This window comes from Odocoileus virginianus, chromosome 23 (genome assembly GCF_023699985.2).
Source record: "Odocoileus virginianus isolate 20LAN1187 ecotype Illinois chromosome 23, Ovbor_1.2, whole genome shotgun sequence".
In the NCBI taxonomy this organism is placed as follows: domain Eukaryota; kingdom Metazoa; phylum Chordata; class Mammalia; order Artiodactyla; family Cervidae; genus Odocoileus; species Odocoileus virginianus.
This window is the reverse complement of record NC_069696.1, coordinates 13423091-13446131: the sequence shown is the minus strand read 5'-3', so window position 1 is coordinate 13446131 and position 23041 is coordinate 13423091. Positions and strand designations below refer to the sequence as shown.

The window sequence follows — 23041 nt, the reverse complement described above, 5'->3', positions numbered from 1 at the left end:
CCGCAGAGCACATCGCCGCCACAAACGGCTTTCCGCGTCTGAACACTGCCCGGTGCAGGGAAGGTGGAACCCACATTTCCTGCTGGGCTGGGCAAGGGAGCCCAGCCCTGGGCAGGGCCTGACGGCACAGGGGCCTGGCTGGCCGCCCTCACCTCACACCGCCGCTGTAAAACCCACGTCCAATAACACAGGAAAAACCCTCTGAGTTCTTTCCACACTTGCTGCCCAGGTAACCGCCCAGCGTGGTGGGCGATCCAGTCTTACACACGATCTCCCAGCTGGGCTGACACACGGCGGGCCATGCAGGAGGACGGGACGAGCTGGTCCCAGCCCCCCACTGGGCGTGTCGGGCGCAGGGGACTGCCCAGCATGGGCCCCACCCGGAGCAGACTTGGAACAGAGAGTGATCAGCGGGCAGTGAAAACCTCACAGAGGCCGGAGCAGAGGCCGTCATGGGTCACAGGACCGAGCTGCTGGAGCATGTAATGAGCGCCTACTGTGTACCGCATGCAGCTGCAACAGGGCCGCGGAGCAGGCAGCTCTGCGGGGATCAGGCTACGCCTCGGGCTGTCAGCTCCACGGAGAGGCCGGGGCCGCAGAGGAAGGCGGTGCAGACGGAGCACCCCCGCTACCACGGGGTCACAAGCCAGAAGGACTCGGCGGTCACGGGTGGGCGTGGACGAGGCGCTCGGGTCCGTCCAGGGTCACGGTGTGGGGCGGCAGGGGAAAGAGTGCTGAGCTGGCTGGCAGGTGCAGGGCCGGCGGGCGTGGACCTGTGCAGGGGCAGACACACCTGCGGGAGGCTGAGGGCGGGGATGACCCAGCACAGCCCTGCGCTTTCCTCCAGACACCTTCTGGAGAGCAAGCACAGCAACGCTCCCACCCCACCTCACTTAACCCTCCCTCAGCCTCCAGGCCTGGCGCAGACTGAGCTTAATAAACAAGTTCAGTTCAGTTCAGTTACTCAGTCGTGTCCGACTCTTTGCAACCCCATGGACTGCAGCACGCCAGGCCTCCCTGTCCATCACCAACTCTCGAAGCTCGCTCAAACTCACGTCTATCAAGTCAGTGATGCCATCCACCATCTCATCCTCTGTTGTCTCCATCTCCTCCTGCCCTCAATTCTTCCCAGCATCAGAGTCTTTTCAAATGAGTCAGCTCTTCCCATCAGGTGGCCAAAGTATTGGAGTTTCAGCTTCAACATCAGTCCTTCCAATGAACACCCAGGACTGATTTCCTTTAGGATGGACTGGTTGGATCTCCTTGCAGTCCAAGGGACTCTCAAGAGTCTTCTCCAACACCACAGTTCAAAAGCATCAATTCTTTGATGTTCAGCTTTCTTTATAGTCCAACTCACACATCCATATATGACTACTGGGAAAGCCACAGCTTTGACAAGGTGGATCTTTTTTGGCAAAGTAACATCTCTGCTTTTTAATATGATGTCTAGGTTGGTCATAACTTTTTTCCCAAGGAATATGCGTCTTTTAATTTCATGGCTGCAATCACCATCTGCAGTGATTTTAGAGCCCCTCAAAATAAAGTCTGTGTTTCCACTGTTTCCCCATCTATTTCCCATAAAGTGATGGGACCGGATGCCATGATCTCAGTTTTCTGAATGTTGAGCTTTAGGCCAACCTTTCCCCTCTCCTCCTTCACTTTCATCAGGAGGTGCTTCAGTTCCTCTTCTCTTTCTGCCGTGAGGGTGGTGTCGTCTGCATAGCTGCTACTATCACTGTGTCTCCCCTTCTTAATGTGACGGGGAAAGCAAGGTTCAGAGGAGGTCACAGCTTCTAGACTGATGATGGAGCCTGGGGGTCCCCCCTCTCCGCCCCCGCCAGCTCATCAGGACCTGCTGGTGGGACCAGGGAGCCAGGCTCCCAGAGGCCCAGCCTGCTCAGCTGCAGGGCTGGGGGTTCACCATGTTCTCAGTAAACACCCTGATTTTCGGCATGCACGCCCAGAAACATAAACCACAGCCATGGAGACCACGGGAAACATGCAGCAGTTCCTCAAAAAACTAAAACCGGGACCACCGTATGATCCAACAATTCCGCGCCTGGGTATAGATTCGAAAGAACTGAAAGCAGGGACTCAAACAGACACTGGTACGCCCAAGTTCACGGCAGCCAGAATGAGGAAGCGACCCGAGGGTCCTCAGCCCGGGGTGGATAAACAAAATGCCGTCCCTACCCAAGAGGGAACATTATTCAGCCTCAAGCAGGAAGGGAGAGCTGACACAGGCCACAAGCCGGAGGGGCCCTGAGGACCGCAGGCTCCGTGAGATCAGCAGGTCACAAAAGGCCAAATACTGTGCTATCCGCTTACACAAGGCGCTGAGGAGTCAGGGCCCCCGGACGGAGAGCAGACGGCGGGGCTGGGGCCGGGACAGGCGAGGGGGAGTGAGCGCTGAACAGGGACAGAGCTTCAGCTTGGGAGGAGGAGGAAGTTCTAAAGATGGGTGTACATTGACTGCATAGCAAGCACAATGTGAATGTACTGAACCGCACACTCTGCTTCATTATCAGACACGATGGAGGGACTTCCCTGGTGGTCCAGTGGCTAAGACTCCACACTCCCAGTGCAGGGGGCCCGGGCTGGATCCCTGGTCAGGGAACTAGATCCCACATGCCACAACTAAGACCCGACCCAGGCTGATACATAATTAAAAAAATAAATAAGACACCACACAGCTACAGTCAAGAGTTAAAGTGTGATGACAGCACATGAATACTGGGCAAGGCCATGAAACAAATTTGCCAAAACAGACCCAGACTGAACTGGGGTCAAAGGGGCCTCCTAAGTTGGAGGGAAACACACAGACTTCAGCAAATGAAGATGGGACATCCTGAGCTTCTTGGGAAAGATAACCCTGGAGCCTCATCTCATACCCTCCCCAAAAAACTCAAAATAGACCAAAGGCTTGAGTGTAAAATAAGGAAGGCTGCAAAGGAGCCGAGGCTGGGGGGTGGTACTCAGAACCTGGGGCTGGACAGACTCTTGCCAAGCAAGACACAACACAGGATAAAGGAGAAGACAGATTACCCTAAAAACACATTTCTGCAAGGCAAAAACCTCCACCAGTAGTCAAATATACATGCTAACACAGAGAAAAACATTTGCACCACATATTATGAAAGATTAATTTGTCTAACTTTGAAAAACAGCCCTGGGGGAAAATAGCCAGGAGATATAGAGAGTCCACAGCAAAAGAAAACAAACAGTCCTCCAGCACATGGACCGATGATTAACCTCCACTCACAAAGAGAAAAACAGAAATTAAGATTACACGGGGAAGCCATTTCCCGAACAGACTGGGGGAGAACGCGGCGCGTGGGTGAGACCGCGAGGGGGCGGGGTCCCCCAGCGGGGGGTGGAGCGGAGGGCAATTCCGCAAAATCCAGGGAAATCACACTTCCGCTTCCAGGAGTGTCTCCTACTCACACGTGCAAAATGACGTGCGGCGAGGCCGTTTCACACAGTGTGCGCGAGCTACCTGCCCAGAGTGGGGTCCTTGCGCGCGGGTGTCCCCCAGCCCGAGTCCTGGGACTACGTGGGGGGAGGGGGCATGCGGGACGGAGACCCGGTGGGGGCTTCAGCCCCTTCTGAACAGACTTCCTGCATGTGTGGACCAGACCATGTCAATGAGGTTCAAAATTAAGGTTTTAAAATGAAAGAAATAGGAAGGATTCAAACAAAACAGAGAAAGAACTAAAAGAAGCCCTCACTCAGCAGGGCAGGGACCTCTCTCTCCCGCTGCTCAGAGCGTGGTCCGGGAGCCTGGGGGTCCCCGAGACGCTTTCAGGACACCCAGGAGGCCAGATCTACTGAGCGGCAATCCTGAGACTCCATGTGCTTCCCAGACTGGTCCTGCTGATGGGTGAGGGGGTGGGGTAGGGACCGGAGGAGCCAGCCATCTTCAGTTGACCAGATCCTGTCAAGGCCTGCAAAAACCACCACCTGCAAAACCCTTCACTAATTTCCCCCATTTGGGGAAAACTACTGACTTTAAAAAAAAACAAAATTACACTATTTATGTTAACGTGTAGTGGGTTTACAGTGGGCAGTTTTTAATAAATCAGCATTTGTAAATTTCCTAGCTTAATTTCTAACATGGGAAAGAGCAACAGATACATCTCACATAAGCAGGCTTTCTGGTGACCTCGCTAACTCACGAGCAGAGGGGTTCCAAGACTGGAGCCTGAGACCCTGAGGCCTGTCCCGGGGACGCGGGGAAGGACTGCAGGCACAGCTTGGACACAGTGCCCCGAGCATGCCCCCACCAGCCCGAGGCGCCCATGACCCCAGCCCTAGCCTTTGGGCCGCTGCAGCTGGGCACTGGCAGAGGGCTGTGCCCACAGACATAACCCAAGACCCTGGGTCAGGAGGTGAGGGAGAGGCAGAGAGTCGGCCACACATGCGAAGCAGGCTGGACAACCGGCCTGGCCTGGCCCCCACGCCCAGCCCCGGCCACGGTGTGCCCTGCAGAGCGGCCTGGGGTCTCACACACACCACGCCCAGGCTTGGCCTCTTCGGTGGGCGTGGGGGGCCATGGACCGGAGGCTAGGCACCAGGAGAGGGCGTGGCCTCGGGGGGTGGGGATAGGGGGGCGCTGAGCCATCCTGCCCTGCGGAGAGACCCTCACAGGGACCTAACATGCTGCCACCAGGAGAGAGGCAGGTGGGTGCCGGGCTCAGCCAACATCTGTGGGCACAGTTACAAGCTGGAGTCGGAGTTCTCCAGACCCCCGGCGCTGCCCGCCTGGAGAAATCGAGGCGGGCAACATCCCATTTCCAAAAAAGGTGCTCTGGAAAGAACGATCCGGCGGCTACAGGGCTCCCCGGTCTGCAGGACCCTGGGACAAATCATCTTGTAAACGGCAAGCCGTTCCCAGAGCCTGAGAGCTGAGACTGCAACTCTTCACTTTACCTGCAATTCCATAGGGAGAGCGCATCGCTGGTAGCAAGAGGCACCTGGGATTCTCCTGACCCAGCCTCGAGCGGAGGGCCCCACGTGGGCAGCGCCTTCGGACAGTCTCTTTCCTGCACGGGGGATTAAAGCAGAGTGAGTCCTTGCTTTGGGAGGACAGACGTGGCGGAAACCACTGGCCTGCGTGGCTACGAGGCTCCAGGTGGCTCAACCGTGCACACACTTTCAGCTCCGGCTTCCGGAGAACTGAGTGACGACACGAAGTGCAGGTTACAGCACTGGGAGACATCAGCGCTTAATAACCCAAAGCACAGCTTGAAAATAATGGCTCAAGGTCTGAAAAGCTAACAGCCGTCTGCATCCTACATAACTAACGATGTGACCGCTCACACACACAGGCTCCTCCACCGGTGCCCTGGGCAGCTCCAGGGCAGGACTGACCACACAGGACTGGTGCCCCAGGTTCCACCAATCTGCTGGGGATCCGGCAGTCTCGGGCCGTCCTGCCCTGACCCCACCTCTCAGCCAGCCGTCCCCGCACGGCCCGTGTCACGGCACTTCATCGTAAGCAGGGCAGGGGCACGTAAAGTGTCTCGTGTCCGGCTGCGCACAGACAGGGCCCCACACCTTGTCAGTTAGAATCCTCAGGCAAGGAAAACCAGTGAGCAAGACAGAGACTACCCCCGCCCCACCTCCTCCCGACACTGCGTTCCCGGACTCCACCTGCCGCGGCAGAAGAGAACCAAACAGCTCTCTAGCGTTTTCAAAGCCTGACCACAAAAACACAGCCACTGACAAACCCTTAATGCACTGAAAAATCATGCTCATCAGAACATGCCACATTGTGCTGCATCCGAAAGGCGAGTTAGGAAAGCAGATAAAATGGATAAAAATCTCCACTCTCCATAAACTTGCCCCCAGAAGAGTAGCCTGCAAATACAGCTGCCCTTGTAAACCCGCCAGAAACCCGAGGGCGCTCACTCAGGGCTCCCCCAGACCCGAGTCAGAGCCCAGCTCGCCGCACGTCCTCACCCAGGCACCGCGGGGGCCCCGCTCGGCTCTCGGGGAAAACCCCACACGCCACGGAAACAGATCCCGGGGGGCCTGTGGCTGCCGGGCTCCCGATCCTGCCGGGATCCGCTGGCCCTGGGCAGCCAGGCCGGTCGGCCCAGGCGGCTCCTGCGCCCACACCCAGCCAGGCCACCAGCATCAAAGCATCAGAGCACCTGCTCGCCGGTCAGAGCCACTTCAGAACCCTCCCAGACTACGGCCGAGGGGCCTGAAGGTCTGGTCCTGGATTCCCCAGGGAGGGCAGGACTTGGGGAGAGCAGGCATGGACGCCTGGCTTAACCAGATGGATGGGTTTCCAGTCCCACCTGGGGAGGTGGCTGGGCCACCCTGCAGCTCAATCAGGAGGCCTCGGCAACAGCGGGGAAGGCCCTGAGATGACAAGACAAGGCCGCCTTCGGGGCCTCACCTCTCCACTGCGAAAGGGAACAGAATCCCACCAACTGGCTCAGCGGAGAAGACAGGAAGACCCACAAAGCCCTGCCAAGCACCGCCCCCCGCCCCCAGGAGAGGGGTGAGGTGCCCGCAGTTACCACACAGCTGCTGCGGCAGGCAACCCGCGACCCCTCAGGAGAGGCTTCCCGGACACCCGTCAGTCCCTCACACACACCTGGGCAGGCTGACAGCTCTGGCCCATCCCTGCGAAGGAATAGGGAAGACCCTAAAGCTGGGTCTCGTAGCAGGGAGCTGGGCTGGGCACACGGCGGCCTGTCTGGGGAGGCGTAGGGATGCTGCAGCCACTTGGCCCCCAAGCCCCTCTCGGAGCGCTGGAACCACGCGCACGTGACCCTGACCGTGTCCACAGAGAGCCCTGCCCACCAGTCCAGCCACCGGGGACCCGGGCTCAAAGCGAAGGGCAGGGGGTGGCCGGGCCCCTTGCCAGGAGGCCGGCTCATCCTTCCCCACCGCGAGGCCCCAGCCTGCCCACCCCTTTCCCGGATGAGCCCATGAACAGGGCAACAGGAGCATCTCACACCAAAGACCTGGGAGGCCCGGCTCGGCCGCTGGCCGTGGGCAAAGGGCCCGTCGCCCGTCATCCCCGCCGGGCAGGCAGTGCCGGGTGGTGCTGCAGGCCGGGGGTCCTCTGCGTTCACATCTCAGCATCCCCCACAGCACAGGGAGCCCTCGATGACCCGGGGTGTGGTGAGCCAGGAGAGCTGCTCCCCTGGTGACCGCCTGCATGGCTCAGGTTGGGGGTGCACACGGGGCGGGAGTGTCGGCCCCCGGAAACGAGGGAGCTGGGGCACACAGCGGAGGTCTCAGGCTCAGCGACGGCGGGGTGGGGGGGAATCCGGAAGGCCCCAGCTTCTGGCGGTGAACTCGAGGGTGCCTGTTACACTAAAAGTTACTAACTAAACAGAGCAGAGGCCCTGCATGACCTGAAAAGGCTGCACATCGTGACCGAAGGGCTATGACATCTCCAATTCAACGCACCTGCGGTCCAAAGACAGGAAAAAAAGAAGATCCGGCCCACAAGTCTCCCCTGAAAAAGTCTCCTCGAGGCCCACATACGCCACTCCGGAAACTCGGTCTCGGAAGCAGCGCGTCCTGCAACCTGCCCCCCACGTCTGGCAGCCAAGCAGCTGAGAGGCCCCTGGACCATCTGCTGGAGGGACCAGAGCCTCACATCCCTCTACTGCGTCCGCCTGAAGGCCTCACGTTAAGGACGCTCACAGCCAGGCTCACCCGCAGGGAAACTTCTGGCTGAAGCTGTGTTTAGGGGGAAAAAAAAGAGTTGGCAGGTGGGAATCAGGTGGGAATCCAGCCACAGCTTGTCAGAATTCAGCCTCAAGTCAGAATTCATGAGGATTTTTTAAACATCTCCACGAGATTTACTTCTGCTCGGGGTGAAGTCTGTGTGTTAGTCGCTCAGTCGTGTCCAACTCTTTGGGACCCCGTGGACTGTAGCCCACCAGGCTCCTCCGTCCATGGGATTCTCCAGGCAAGAATACTGGAGTGGGTTGCCATTTCCTTCTCCAGGGGATCTTCCCGACCCAGGGATCGAACCCAAGTCTCCAGCAACGCAGGCGGATTCTTCACCTTCTGAGCCACCAGGGAAACCCCTGGGTAAAGACGAGGGTCTGCAAACCAGGCAACAAGGTTCCCACGTCACTCAGGCAGGAACAGCATCTGTAACCATCTGAGAAGAGTGAAGGTAACATTGATTCCTTTATGTTTTTGTTGCAACGATTTCTTTTTAAAAAACCCACATGGAGAGAATTCTAATTTAGGTTATGCTGGTGCACAAAAATAATCCCAGAGTAGGGTTTGTATCTTCTAATTACACAGAATTTAGGACGAAATATTCATGCAAGTGACTCTGAAATACTTTATAAATAGGTCATCACCGGCTCTTTCTGTTGCCAGGAGTTTTAAACTCAGCAGAGCAGGGTCAGCCTGAGTGTGCAGACCAGTGACAGGCAGGGGCCTGCAGAACCCTCCCGTGGTGCCGGCTGCGTCCTGGGCTGGCTGAGGTCAGAGCCAGTGGGAGGGCCGGTCTGAGAAATGTAAGCCTAGGGCTTCCAGGTGGCACCAGTGGTGAAGAACCCACCTGCCAATGCAGGAGACGTAAGAGACGCGGGGTTCAGTCCCTGGGTCGGGAAGATCCCCGGAGAAGCGCATGGCAACTCACACCAGTATTCTTGCCTGGAGAGTCCCAGGGACAGAGGAGCCTGGCGGGCCACAATCCACGGGGTCACAGAGTCGGACACGCCTGAAATGACTGGGCACGCGTGCAAGGAATGCAGAGACCGTCAGGACGGAAACCCGCTGGTGCAGAAGGCGGCGGTCCCCCCGCCTGCTCCCAGCCCAACAGTGAACACGAGCAGGAGAGAAACCCAACCCGGCCGGGCCCCACCCCGAGTGACCGGGTCGGCGTGAGGCCTGGGCTGGGCGTCCTCGCTCCAAGGACCCCGTGCCAACAACTCACTCCAGTGATCGTGCTTTTTTAGATTTTTTTTTTCTGATCCTTTAGTTTTTTTTTTTTCCTAATAGGAACCATTTTTAAAGACTTTATGCAATTTGTTACAATACTGTCTCTGTTTTTCACATTTTGGTTTTTCGGCCAGGAGGAATGTGGGATCCGAGCTCCCTGACCAGGGATTGAACCCACACCCCACACACTGGAAGCAAAGTCTTAACCGCTGAACCACCAGGGAAAGCCCTACTTCGTATTTCTAATCAGAAAGTTAAGGGGCTAATTATCAAAGATACACACTTGCGTAACTTAAAAGGAGATGGATGGTCAACTCAAGTTAGCAAGGTGGGGAGTCTGGGGGAACAAGCACCAGCTGGCGCCCCCCCCTCCCCCCAGCACACCCTGATGCCCTCGGCCAAGCGCTGGACACACACTTAGTGTCCCATCAACGCCATGGCCCACCCCCTCCCTTTGTGGCGGGCAGGGCAGGTAGGACTCGGGCCTCCCGGGGGTCTAACCAGGGACGTCAGCCTGGCCTCGTTCAGATCTGTCAACGCGGGCCCAAACCACACGGTCCACTATCAGATACAGCAGCAGTTCAGTCCCGAATCAGATAACCAAGAGGAAGAGGCTTTCCCAACTGCGTGGGCCCAGATAAGGAAGGACCACCTCCACCCACCTCGGCCCCGGCCAGGCCCCGCCTGCTCCTCCAGCTTCCCTAAGCTGGAAGCCTCGTGGTTAGGACCCTGCGCTTCTGTCCCTGGTCAGGGGGCTAGATCCCACGCCCCGGGATCCCAGCTTGTGTGCCAGGTGGAGCCGGCTAAGGTTGGGGGCGCCTGGCACCTGCAACTGAACAACGGCTGTTGTGGGACAGAGGTGGGCGCGGTGGTAAAGCCCTCGGGCACACACAGAAAGTGGGGGGGCGGTCACCCAGAGCCCGGAGGGGGGGACCAGGGGCAAAGGGTTACGGTCTACACGAGGCCCCACGTGCTTTACCAGAGAGGACAGCTTTGACCTTCAGAAACACTCAAACCCAACAGGAGTGAGCACGTCAGCCAGGGACAAGGCCGTGGGCCTGTGGGCAGCAAGCGGCCAGCCCCTTACCGGGACTCTGCCTCCCACTCACTCATGTGCCAAGCGGGGACAAGGCGGCCCCTTCCGGGGTGGCCGTAGGGGTGGCAGCCATCCACACACACCCCCTGGCCCCACCGAGGGGGGTCGTGCCCAGGGCATCCTCAGGCAGCCCGCCTGATGCCCCCCGGCCAGCCGGGGTCCCGCCACCGTCCCTCTGGGCCAGTGAGGGGGGTCCCCGACATCCCCGGGCTCCTTTGAAGACAGCTGGTTCCCCCACAGCAGAGGCGGCTGCCTGATGCCGACCATTGGCTGAGGCTTCTTACGGCTGGCGAGCAGCCGTGTCTCTCCTCCCGCCTCCAGTAGGCCGGCCTCTCGCCGACGCTGGACTGACCCTGGCATCCAGCAGGCCTGACCCCCCTTCCAGGCGCTGCCAGGGGGCCTCCCCAGAGACCTCCGCTCCTCGCCTGCCAGGTGGAGGTGGGGATGGGGGCAGTCACGCAGGCTCCTGGGCGCGCTCTGTCCTCCCCACCTACAGGCAGGCGCTCGGGGCTGGCAGCCCACGAGGGTTACTGGGGCAGACACGCATGCCAGGCCCTACCCGCCCCGGAGTCACGGTCCTAGATGTCCAGCTTCAGAGGACATTTAGGGCGAGCGCAGCACCTCGCCCCCGAGACCATCACTGGTCACCATCCCCCCCGGGACAAAGGCTGCCACGGCGGGAGCAGCAGGCACAGGAGTGGTCCCTGCAGCCTGGCCCGCCCTCCTGGGCCATCCTGCCGGCAGCTCCGCCCGTGACCCCACCTCGAGCCCAGGGCTGTCTGCCTGTTGACTCATGTTTTACTTCCTCTCCCCCAAACCTGCTTGGCGGCAGTGAAGCCACACATCTGCTGAAGAGCGGGATGAACCTCAGTCCTCGAAATCCCCCCTCCCGACCCAGCACCCTGGGTCCCTGCCACCACCCCGCCCCGACTCTTAGATGCTGACGTGTCCACACACCTCCCGGCCGCCTCAAACAGTGGTGGTGAAACAGGACGCTTTTCCTCCTGATCCAGAAGGTACTCACCTAACAGGATGGGGGTGGGGAGGGCCTCTGGGCAAGCCGCAGGGGAACACCCCCCACAGCAGGCAGCACGGGGCACAGGCCCTCGGGGCAGGGACGGGGGACTCCCATCCAGGCAGCCTCCCCCCGACCTTCCTCTCTGGATGGACTCGGAAAGGGCTGCAGACACCAGCCCCTGGACACCCAACCTGGACGCAGAGGCCGGCACAGGACCCCAAGGGCACGCCCAGGGGAACAGGGAGGGGGACACCGCAAGGCTCAGCCTGCAGAGACGGGGGCAGCAGCCCCCACCCGGCCCACCCCCAGCCCGTGCCCCTCAGGGCTCACCCGTGGGACCCCGCACCTGAGAAGTGACTCACATCCCCTCCATGCACAGCCATCAGCAGCGTGAGTGCTCTGTGGCGACCCCGTGGGCGTCCTAACCCGGTTCTTCTCGGAGCGAGATTCTGGTGATACCGGAGGTCGGTGTGTTTTCTCAACGAGTCAAGTTGCATCAGAGTTCTAAATGCCAAGCTACCGCCCGAGGCCACCGCTGACACCCGTCTCCCGGTCTCTGCCACCCCAGGAGCCCTCCAGGCATGGCCCCCCCTCCCCCTCAGCTGTCACTGCTCAGACCGGGCTCAGCCCAGGGGTGTGGCACGGCCCCCAGCACACAGACCCCATCCCAAATGGTAGCTGTGACCCCACAGATGACCGCAGTCAGCCCAGAGCTCCGCAGTCAGAGACGGGGAAACGTGTGTCCAGCTGAGTATCCCCTGGCGGCTGCCCGCGGCCGTCATGGGGAACCCAGCAGACCCTCAAACAGGAACCAGGAAGCAGAAGGGATGGGGGCGGCACCCAGCGGGGGTGGGGGGCGCGGCGAGCAGGGACAGCCGGCCAGCAGGACGGCAGCAGGCAGCCTCCAACAGGGCAGGGACTCACTCCCAGGCAGCGCCCCCACCCAGGGCAGCCCCCGCCCGCTGAGCCCCTGGCCAGCTCCCCCCACTTCCTCAATGCCTCCTGGCAGGACCAGGGGACACGTGGCACACGCTGGTGAGGGCCCAGCCCCACAGCGGGGAGATGAGCGCGCTCAGGGTGCTCAGCTGAGGGGTGGGGGTGGGGCAGACGGCCACGTGTCAGCCGCATGTCCCACCGTGGCCGCCCCCAGCGTGGCCCGGAGCCCAGTCCTGCCAGAGGGGTGACCACACACTAGCAGGGTCTCCAGGAGCTTTGGAGAGGGGCTGACCTTGGGTAAACTGACCCAGGCCAGCCCCTGCCTCTCCCAGGGAGGATGACGTGGTGACCCACAGGTGTAGACAGCAGCGTCCACACCTAGCCCGGCCCACGACACGTGGTGCAAGGTAACCGGGACGCTGAACCACGCACAGAGGTCCAGCCGGGGTCCTGTCCACGGTCCCTGCCACATTATCAGGAGGGACAGCTGCGGCTCCAGGCATCTTCCAAGCCTGCCCACGTGGGGAGGGCCCTCTGCTCTGAAGTGCAAAGCCAGCAAACCCTCGGCCGGGACCAGGGTGCCTGCCCCCTGCCCACCAGTTTGGCCCTAAACAGGTGGGCACCCAGCCGCTGCTCACTGCCCCACCTGCCCAGGGTCTGCTCAGCAGCCTCCAGCGGCAGCCCACCCCACCCCCAGGCCCACACACAGGCGGACGGAGCCCTGCCCGGAGCTGGCGTGGGGCCCGAGGGAGGCAGAACGGAACTCCCCCAGTTCTCTCCTTCCCAGAAAGGGACCCAACCTCTGAACCCCGGCCCTGCTCCGCTGTGAGTGCCCGGGCCCACCAGCATCTGAGTCGAGCTCCAAAGGGTTCGGCCGGCAGCCCTTCTCCTAGGGCGGCCAAGGCCGGGCCTCCAGGCTGTGTTCAAAGCTGACTCCGTGTTCACATTTCAAAGGGATGCCACGACTGTGCCTGTCCCCACAGGCCGGGGGGTGACCGGGCATGGCGGGGAGCCCCCTGGTTCTCTCTCTCCCTGCAGACCTCCTTGGGGAGGCAGTGGCCCCTAGCCTCTGCAGGGCCAGTGCATCGTGCAGAGAACACGCAGTGGCCTGTGTTCCGTGCCGAACAGCGAGGACCTGGAGGAGCCGGAAATGCGTGCACACAGCACTCCGGCCCTCGAAGCCACTCCCCAGGGCCCGCGATAAGGCTGACCCCACTCCGCAGGTACGCTGGGACTGAGGGGTCACGTCACAGGATGATGAATGGGGGAGCCGGGTCTCCCACTGCTGGAACGAGACTGACTCATGGGCGAGCGGAGAAGGGTCCACGTGGTAACGACTAGACTACAGGCTGGATCAGTAGAAGGAGCGCACGTCTCGCTGAATGCAGACACGGGGGGTTACACACAGGAGCGGCTGCAGGTGTGTGCACGCCCACACTGTGTACATCGCTCCGCCAGCGGAGCGGGCCCAGAACGACGACGCCCCAGCAGCCACGAGCTCGGGCCTGGCCCGGATCTTGGCTTCTGAAACCGTCCTCCAGTGAGAGGAGAACTGGCTGACTCCAGGGCTGGGAGCACCCGTCGGGTCAGGAGGAAGGAAGGAGCTGCCCACGTCGCCCCACGTTGACGGGGGCGCATCAGCAGAACCCAGGAGCCTCCTGGAGGAGTTCCCGGCAGCCAGAGCTGGAACAACGTGGCACTGCACTGGAACGCGAAGCATAAAGTAAGCACACGTGAATCCACACTGACATCAGAAACGACCGAACAAACGAACAAATGAGGGAGAGAGACAAGTCCACACTCAGAAGACGCCAAACCACTTACAGACACCCTGCCCTCAAACCTCTCCCTTCCTTCCTGACAGAGGGAAAAGCTTCCGTTTACATCAGCCCAGTGGCCGCGGCCAGCTTCACAGGGACCAGTCAGTCACGTTGACGGCACGCGCCCTGATGCGGGAGGGGGCTCTTCACCTCTCTGCTCTTCCTTCCAAAACCCACGACCCCTGTCTAACCAGGAAGAAAACATCCAATTCCGACAGGTGAGTTCCAGCTGTCCAAACTCCAGAGGAGATGGATCTGCAGTGAACCTAATATCCCCTGAGATTGCAATTCCCTGGTGGCCCAGTGGTTCAGAACCTGCCTGCCAACGCAAGGGATGCGGTTCCATCCCTGGTCTGGGAAGATCCCACGTGCTGCTGAGCAACTAAGCCCGAGCACCCAGAGCCCACGCTCCGCAGCCAGAAGCCGCGGTGCTGAGAAGCCAGGGCCCGCTCTACAGAGCAGGCCCCACCCGGGGCAATTAGAGAAAGCCCACGCAACCAGACGCAATGCAGCCAGGAATAAACACATAAACAAATTTTTAAAAATGCCTCAAGACTGTCAAGTCATCAAACAAGAGAGAAGTCCAAGAAACTGTCTCAGTCCAGGGAATCGGAAAGAGATTTGATAACTAAATGTAACATGGTACCTCGGCCTGGGTCCTGGGATAAGAAAAAAGGACATCCAGTGAAAACTAAGGAAGTCTGAACAGACAACAAACTTCAATTAACGATGTATCCACACTGGTCCATTCATTAATGGTAACGCCGTCCCACACTAAGGCTTAAGATGTAATAAGAGAGACTGTGGGAAGGGACGGGCACAGGGGCCCTCTCCTGTTATCTCTGTAATGTTGCTATCAATCTAATGTGTTTCTAAAAACCATGGTTGATTATTAAAGGAAAAAAAGAAAACCAAACCCCCAGCATGTACTCAGTGTGGGGCGGGGCGGGCAGGGCGGGCTCACTCAGCACTTCTGCTGTCACACCCAGGACGCCCACAGCCAGACCCGGGCCTGCCCTTGAGCAGGACACACAGGACACAGAGTTGCAAAGTCAAGTGATCACACACGAACAGAAGGTAATCAAGGGAGAGAAAGGGCGGGGCAGCCAGAGCGCGCGCCCGTGGGACCCACACCTTCACAAACACGCCCCCTCCCCACCATCTGCAACCCTCACCCCCAGACCCTGTCTCCAACGAGGCCAGCCAGGGAAGGGATGGAAAGGGGGACCCCTGCCTTCCAGGAGCTCAGAAGGCAGGTGGGTAAACAGAGGACCACACACAGTACGACAGCACAAGGGCCCTAAATACAGGGGCAAGGGAAGGCCAGGAAGGCTTCCTGAAGGCGGTGACTTGTGTGCAGCTCACAGGAATGCTAAATGTGTTGAAGGCCACTGAAAATGAGTCACATGAAATGGCTCATGGTGCCAGCAAGGAGTTCTCAGATAGCCACGAACTCTGGCCTGACCCCAGGTGCATGGTGAGGCAAGGAAAGCCGCCCCAGACTCATGGGAAAAGGTGGTCCAGGGCCACCTGGGGTTGGGAAGAGAGGCTGCCTTCAGAAGAGGCGCCCGGACAGTTCTGCCACTGCGCGCTGCCACACGGACGCAAACACACTCCGCTAAGTGACGGGAAGCAGAGTCCAACGGCCCCAGAGCGTTATGATTCCACAGATATGAAAGGTCCCGGACAGGCAAATCCGTGGAGACAGAAAGCAGATTAGTGGTTGTCAGAGGCTGGAGAGAAAGAGGGAATGAGTGATTGCTGAAGCGGGGTGATGAAAACGTTCTAAAATTAGATTGTGGCGATGCTTGCACAATTCTGTGGATCCGCTGGAAGTCGGTGAACTGCACTTGCGATGGGTGGATATCACGGCATGCGAACTAAACCTGGGTCAAGTGTACCCCTCTCACTGTCCGGCCTGCCCTCTGCCCTTGGGGAGCCCAGCCCCTCCCCACCGCCAGGGCCCAGCTTAGCTCAGCCACAGGTGGGCTCCCCACAGCCAGTACCCCAGGACCCGAAGCTGCTGGCCCCTGGAGGGGCCCCCCGAGGGCAGAGCAAGGCCATGGCCTCAGCTCATTGCAAGGGGCGCCTCCACCCAGTCCTACCCTGGCTGCTGAGAACAGGACAGACGGGGGAGCCAGCTCCTGCCTCCTGGGAGAAGGACAACGGCTGGCCAGGGAGGGGGCAGCAAGTGAGGGGGGCTCTGTGGTCAGGGTGTCCAGGGAAGGCCTCCCAGCAAGGCGGGGTGGAGCAGAGATGTGCCCAACGCGAGGGTCTGCCGTGCCAACAGCCCTGCAGGCGGCGCCCATCGACCAAGGTGGAGGGGGGAGGGCTGGAGAGGGAGGCTGGGCCTCTGGGACCCAGGGCTGGGCTCAGGTGTGCCCACTCCGCACTCCACGCCGGGGAACTAGGGGGCCTTCTGCCTCCCTGTGCCATGTACCCCACCCCCTGCCCACAGGAAGGGCTGGAGGCAGCGGCGCTTCCCACCAAGGGGGGGACCTGATCACAGAGGGGTGAGTGTTTCCCCGGGGGCCCCCAGACAACCCAGCCCTGATGGTGCGGGCACACTTGGTTCTCCCAAACTGGGTCTGGCAGCACCGGGAGATTCTGGGTACGCATGCCTTCCTCCCAAAATCCATTCCCGAGGGACAGAGCCAGGCTCTCTGCAGGCCTCCCCGCTTCACAGAGGGAACCGCCCAGGCCTGGTGTCAGGTGTTGCTGCTGGGGTGTGGTCTGATCTCCCAGGGGACAACCAGGGTGCTCCACCCAAACCAGCCAGTGCTGGGGAGGGGGTGCGCTGCCCTCTGTAACCACGACCCTCCTCCTGGGGGAAGCAGCAACGGCTGGGGCTCCCACCCAGGGCCTTCCTGGAGGAGGCAGTGCAGATGCCACCAGCTTGGGCCAGGGCCAGTTTTCGGGCCTCCAGTTTCTGTATTCCACACCAAGACCCCTGTTTCCCGAGGCCCAGAGAGGTTAAACATCTTGCCCAAGAACATACAGCGACAGACCAGGCCTTTGCCCCATTTGACCCAACTCTGCCACTCACCAGCGTGTGGCCTCACACGCTGGTTAAGTAAGGAAGTTACTTAACCTCTCTGTGCCCAGGCTGCCTCATCTGTAAGGGGGAGCTAATAACAGCCCCAAGCTCCAGCTGTTATGGAAATCAATCATGTAAAATGCAGGGAACACGATCAGGCCTGGGATAAGAGATGCACTTGCTATTAGCGCACCTGCGAAGGCAGAGAGGCTTCTCATCGTGACCGTAGACTTACTCCTTATGTTTCCTTCACAAACCGCCAGAAAGTCCACTGATCATCAAGAGCGCAGCCACGATAGTCACACAACCTGAGTTCCCGTCCTGGCTGAGCCACCTAGCTCACTGCGGGCTGAGGCCAGCTGCCCACCTCTCCGGACCTGTCTCTGCATCTGCGGGAAGGGTGAGAGCCAGGCTGTGAGAACCACACGGGCAGTGGGCGAAACACACTGCGCACAACATCGTCTGACGCTGAACTGAGTGATTTCTGTTACCGTTCTTTTTTTTTCGGACAGGCCAGTACTTCCTGTCTGCCGGTGTAACCACTGGGGACTTTAATCACAGGGCTTAAACACAGTCACAACCCTGATTATAACTCAAAGGCCAAACAGTCTTAACGAGAGCTCCGAGACGGCAACTGTCATTAGTGGTGAATTACAGTCCCGAGCCACCGCCCGGCCCCTCGGTTCAGTCCACACACGGACACCAGAGGCGCAGAGAACACGGTTTTCTCTAATTAGGGAAGCCCTCCCTTTCTTGCTCCATCTCCGTCTGTAAGAGAAGTCGGACGGCCTGCCTTTAAGTTCTCAAGTGAACTGATCGCCTTTCTCCGACGGCGGCCAGCTCCAAGCCGACGGCCAGGCCACTCCTCCGCCAGGCTGGCTGGGCCTTCACCACCCTACTCATGAAGCGAGCCTCCCCAGCAGGGACCCGGGCTTCCTCCTTGCCCAGCGGCCTGCACCTGAACTCTCACCCCAGATACGAGGGCGTTTTCTGGATTCTGCCCAGGATAAAGACCCAAGGAGAGCCGCCGCTGCCATACCACCCAAAAGCCGAGGAGAACTCAGACCTCGACCCTCTGCGGTGCCCCAGGCCCCCAAGCCAGCTTTCAGGTCCCCAACCAAAGGCCTTCTGAGCACCACCTGAGTGGCCACACCGCAGGTCTGGGCTCATAAACAGAAGCTGCTCCCCCCGGGTCAGAGCGTCCATAATCCTCCTTGTCATCACCTTCACAGCCCACGTCTCATTACCGCCCGATTCCTTTTTAAATTCTTTAAGAACGGGAAGGCTCTGCTACACACCCCAAGGCTGTCCGCAGCCCCGCTGGGGAGCAACCCTGTACTAGGCTTCTAAGATTGTCTCCCTCCTGCGGACGGCAAGTGAGGAGCCCCCCGCCCATCTCACAGGAAAGGGGATGGGCCGGTCACCCGGCCCCCACGGGGTCTTCCTTTCCAGCGGGTACATGCCCTCTGCAGACCAGAACTTCCTAGGCGCTCAGCGAGGCCTCAGTGCGCCAACTCCACAGAAGCCCGCCATCCGGCCTCACACAAGGGCTCAAAGGCCAGAAGCCCTGTGAGAAGGGTGATCAGCTCAGGTCCCCGAGAGGGCGCGGCCCCCAGAAATGAGGGCCTGGCTGGAGACACACCGCTCCACAATGGGAACCCCACCCCCGCGCAAAGCTCGGGCGCAGTAGGCTTCAGGAGGGAACTCCCAAACTGAGACGTGTGGGGAGCCGGAAGGGGCCCCCTGCTGCCCACAAGATGACCGGAGACAGACAGGTGTCCCTGTCCACCCACCTGCGGGTGCTCAGAGCCACCTACACAAGTCAGACCCTGGAAACATCGAGGGGAGCCCTGCGCTTCTCGGGTGACACTGAGTTACGAGATGCAAGCTGGGCCTGGCACTGGGATCCGTCACCCGTAACATCGCTCAGATACTCGGATACAAAGAGGAAGCGCGCTTCGGGCTTGCGGCCTCCCCTGGCGACAGCACTCTCACTAGAACCTAATAACACTGTGCTCATCGTGCCCAAGCCGCTATTCTATTCCATCAGACAGCAAGAAACGGTGATTCAGGAAAAATGCGCCCAGTGCTCCTTGTTTCTGGCTGGCGAGGGTGAGGCCCCAGAGGGCAGGGGAAGCAGAGATCACACGGAGCTGGCGACCATCGGCTTCTTGACGCCCGCCCTGGCTGGAGAGGTGAGAGGAGCGCCTCACGGGCCAGTGGCTTGGAGAGACCAGCAGGTTCTCCTCTCACGGAGGGCCCCTGCCTGCCTTGGTGGGAGATGCAGGCTCAGGGGGGCCAGGATCACGCAGGACACATGCGGAGACTTCCCTGTGCCACTTCCAGGAAATGCCTCTCCCGAGCGTGGGCCGACAGACAGCATGGGGACAGGCCCTGCCCATCCCCAGGCTACATCACTGGGACGGCCACACCCCGCAGCCCATCAGCCACGGCAGCCCAGCGGAGAGAAGGGCAGAGGAGGGGAGGCACCCACGTAGATGCCCCAGGGTGGGGGGGAGAACCCACCTCCCCAGGCCCCAGGACCAAGCTGGCACACCCCGCCCCCATGAGTCCAGCAATGTCCAGACCACAGGTCAAGACCCCTGCCCATGAGCACAGTGCTGCAGAAGCAGCAACATCAAGGCCGAGGGCAGAGGGAAGGTCAGGAAGGCCAGGCCCCGACCTGGACCAGCAGGGAGTCTTCAGGGGGTGGCGGCAGGAAGGAGTGGCAGGTTTACCCAGGTCTCTGATCCCAGGGGTCCCAGCTAACTGTTGTGAGACTGTGGTTTCATCCTAGCAGGGGACAAGGGCAAACACCAGGAACACATTCACCCAGCCGAACTCTGTGTCCCCAAATGGGCCTGGGACACACGGGCAGAGTCAGGGTAACAACAGCCACCTGGAAGGGAGGGCACCGCGGCCTCTCCTGGTGTTGGGATCTCTGCCCTGGGTGTGTCCAGTCCGGGAGCGGGGTGGGGGCTATGCCATCTAATGCTCTCGTCAGCCCCCTCTCCGCTTACTGCTGGGGAAACTGAGGCAAGGGATGGCTCAAGGCCTTCCTGCCCAAGGTCACTGAGCAGATGCCATGCAGACAAGACCCCAAACTTCTCTCTCAACTGCTGCACAGCCCTGCTCATCCAGCCTGGCCCAGGCCTGAGACAAGCCCTAAGGCGGGGCTGCGATGGGGGCTGGGGCCCAGGCACCTCCATTCTTGTGGGGGATGGGGGGATGCACAGAACTAGGAAGGCAAGAAAGGAAACCGGCGCTGCAAAAGGTGTCGCCCAAACCAAATCCTCCCCGCCTCCGGAAATGTAGGGCTGGCAACACCCCCAGAGCGGGCTCTGCTTCCAGCCGGTAAGCCTCAGGTCCAGGCCCCGGGGCCCAGCTCCCGGACGGACAGGTGCCCCAGTCCACCTGGTGGTAGGCCTGCCCAGGGATGCAGGGCCTGCCCCGGGCAGGGGGCGCCCACGCTGGGGACTGCTGCCTTACGCCTCACCTCCCAGCGAGGCTGGGCCCCAGCAGAGCCCCACCAGCTAAAAGTCCGGAACAAAAGGAAAGGAGACGGGGCAAATCGAGGAGTGCGGGGAGGGCAACTTTTTGGCGGGGTCATCTCCAGGGGCATAGGGGCCGGGGTCGCCCTCCACCTCTCCTGTGTCCCCCAGGAGTGAGTTCCTAAGACGACATTCACCGCGCCCACCCGCGCCCCAGCCTGGACCCGGGGACCTGCGCCCCACCAACCACCCTCCCATCTCAGGCTTCGCGCCCACGGGACGTCCTCCTCTCCCCGGCCGGCAGGGCACGACGTGGACCCGGAGACGCCGGGGCCCGCGCGCGCGGGCGGGGGGTGGCCGTGACGCGCGCCCAGGCCGCGCGGGACCCGGGGGCGTGTATGCGGGGCGCGCCCGCGCGGGTCCTGGCTCGGAGGGCCGCTGCTGCGGGCGCGGGGAGGGCACGGCCTGGCTAAGGGCCGTCCAGCCCCCGAACGGGTCTGCGTGTCCAGCGAGTGGGCGTCCGCGCGCGCGCGCCGCTTACCCTGCGCGGAGATCGGGGCCACCTCTCATCCACCCGCCGCCTCGGCGCCCCCCTCGCCAGCCGCCCGGCCGCGCTGCACCTGCCGCCCGCGCGGGAGCCGAGCGGCGCCGGGGAGCCCGGAGGAGGCGGCGGCCCGCTGATCCGGGCCACGAGCGCGGAGGCGGCGGCGGCGGCGCCAGGTCGCGCGCTCGCGTCCCGCTGCGCGGAGTCTGCGCGCCCCCGGCCCGGCCTGCGCAGCCGCCGCCCCGCCCAAAGCCCCGCCCCGCGTCGCCCCGCCCCAAGACCTGAGCCGGCTAGCCCCGCCCCGCGCCGCGCCTTAAAGGAGCCGCGCCCCCTTGCACGGCCTGGGCTCTCCCCTCCCGCCCTGGCGCGGCGGTCCCGCGGGGGCGCGCCTGCCCTGGCGAGTCCGCGCGCGAGAACGAGCGCGGTCACGCGACGTCGCCTTTGTTTGGGTGGCGCACGTGCGCCCCCGCCACCTGCACCCACGCTGATGCGCGGCGGCCCCTCCGTGCGGCCGTCCGCCGCCTGCACCCAGGGCCGCGCGGCCCCGCGAGTCTGTAGGGCAGACGCCGCGGGCACAGCCACTCACGGGCACGCGTGCGGCCGTCCGGCGGCCACGCATCCCAGGGGCGGCCGCAGCGGGACCGCCTGTGGTTCCAACCTGGGTCCAAGACGGCCACCCTCCCGTGGCGACCACATCCCAAGGAAACCGCCTTTATCCAGACGCCACGGTGCCTGCGGGGGCGTGGGGGTCGGTGCGGGGCACGCACCCCCTCTAGGCTGGCATACCTAGCGAGGGCTGAGCCCCACGCCAAGGGAGGGGTCTCCCTGTCCTCAGGATCTAGACTGCTTTCTCCTTCAAGAAATACCCTCCACCAACCCTCCACTCTCCTGCACGTCCCCTGCGGGGAGACGGTGGGGGTGGGGGTGGGGAGACAGCTAGGCCTGTCTGACTCTGCGACCCGACCCCATGGCCTGTAGCCCGACAGGCTCTTCTGTCCATGGATTCCCCAGGCAAGAATACTGGGGTGGGTTGCCGTTTCCTTCTCCAGGAGATCTTCCCGGTGCAGGGATTGAACCCAGGTCTTTTGCATTTTAGGCAGATTCTTGACCCTCTGAGCCACCAGGGAAGCCCCCCTACGAAAGAGAACCCTACCCAACCCTAGCCTCCAGAATCTAAGGCTGGCTAGCTCACAGGTAGAGGGGACCACACCTCCAAAAACATAAGTCCTCATCCTGGGTTGCACACGGCGGGGTGGGGGTGGGGGGACAATTAACTCCTCACCCAAGCCTGACCTGGGGGATGCTGCTGGGGCTTGGAGTGGGAGGATCCAAAAGACCCCAGACCCCAGGTCCGACGGACCTCTCAGCCACCACTCCTGCAGCGGGTCCTCTGGGCTCTGCCCTGATGGTCCCATCTGCTTTATGTGTCTGCAGCCCAGCTCCCCGGCCCTCCTCCAGTGACAGCAGGAGTCCAGGCACCTCCGAGAATCCACAGCTAACGCCCCGCACCACACCAAGACCCTAACGCACCTCCCCACCTCCAATCCAGTCCTCAAGGCTCCCAACTCAAGTGCTCCGGAAGCATTCCCTGAGGCAAGTGTCAACTGAAAAAAATTTGCACAGCCTAAAAGTTGAGAATTATGTTTTATTTGGCAGACTCACTTAGCCTAGGATGGCAGCCTTTCGGGTACCTCTGAGACTTGTTCCAAAGAGGTCAGGAGAGAAGCCTTGGGCTTCCCTGCTGGCTCAGCAGGGAAGAATCCACCCACAGTGCAGGAGGTGCTGGTTCAATCCCTGAGTCGGGAAGATTAGCTGGAGAAGCAAACGGCAACCAACTCCAGTATTCTTGCCTCAGAAATCCCACGGACAGAGGAGCCTGGAGAGCTACAGTCCATGGGGTTGCGAAGAGTCAGACTCAGAGACTCAGCAACAAGATACACACCAGTTTTTGCTTGGGGGAGAGAAAAAGTAGTTGCCCAACAAAAGATTACTGAATAATCACAAAAACAAACATCTCAAACTAATGATTTCAGTGCTTTTTCTTCATGGACCACAGCCTTGTCAGGGCAGAGGGGCTTGTGTAACTCAGTGAAGCTCTTTGAGCCAGGCCGTGTAGACAAACAGGTCACAGTGCAGAGTTCTGACTAAACGTGGTTACCTGGAGGAGG

The 23041-nt window shown here is 61.0% G+C and overlaps 1 protein-coding gene and 1 long non-coding RNA gene across 4 annotated transcripts in view; one reads left to right on the top strand and one right to left on the bottom strand.

The window, feature by feature from the left end:
* Positions 1-20996, bottom strand: part of GRAMD4 (GRAM domain containing 4) — a 63088-nt gene extending 42092 nt beyond the window's left edge. The window contains exon 1 of one of the 3 annotated variants that reach the window (XM_070453519.1): positions 20871-20996. In XM_070453519.1, the coding sequence (XP_070309620.1) occupies positions 20871-20899 (29 nt within the window). In that variant the 5' untranslated portion in view covers positions 20900-20996. Of the gene's footprint in view, positions 1-4929; positions 5043-17031; positions 17056-20870 lie in introns of those variants that run through there. The other 2 variants (XM_070453520.1, XM_070453522.1) reach the window with 2 other exon arrangements.
* LOC139030580 (uncharacterized) lies at positions 10835-11717 on the top strand. The gene is made up of 2 exons (XR_011482965.1): positions 10835-11043; positions 11425-11717. It is a non-coding gene; the product is annotated as an uncharacterized lncRNA (long non-coding RNA).
* Positions 20997-23041: the final 2045 nt, after the last annotated feature.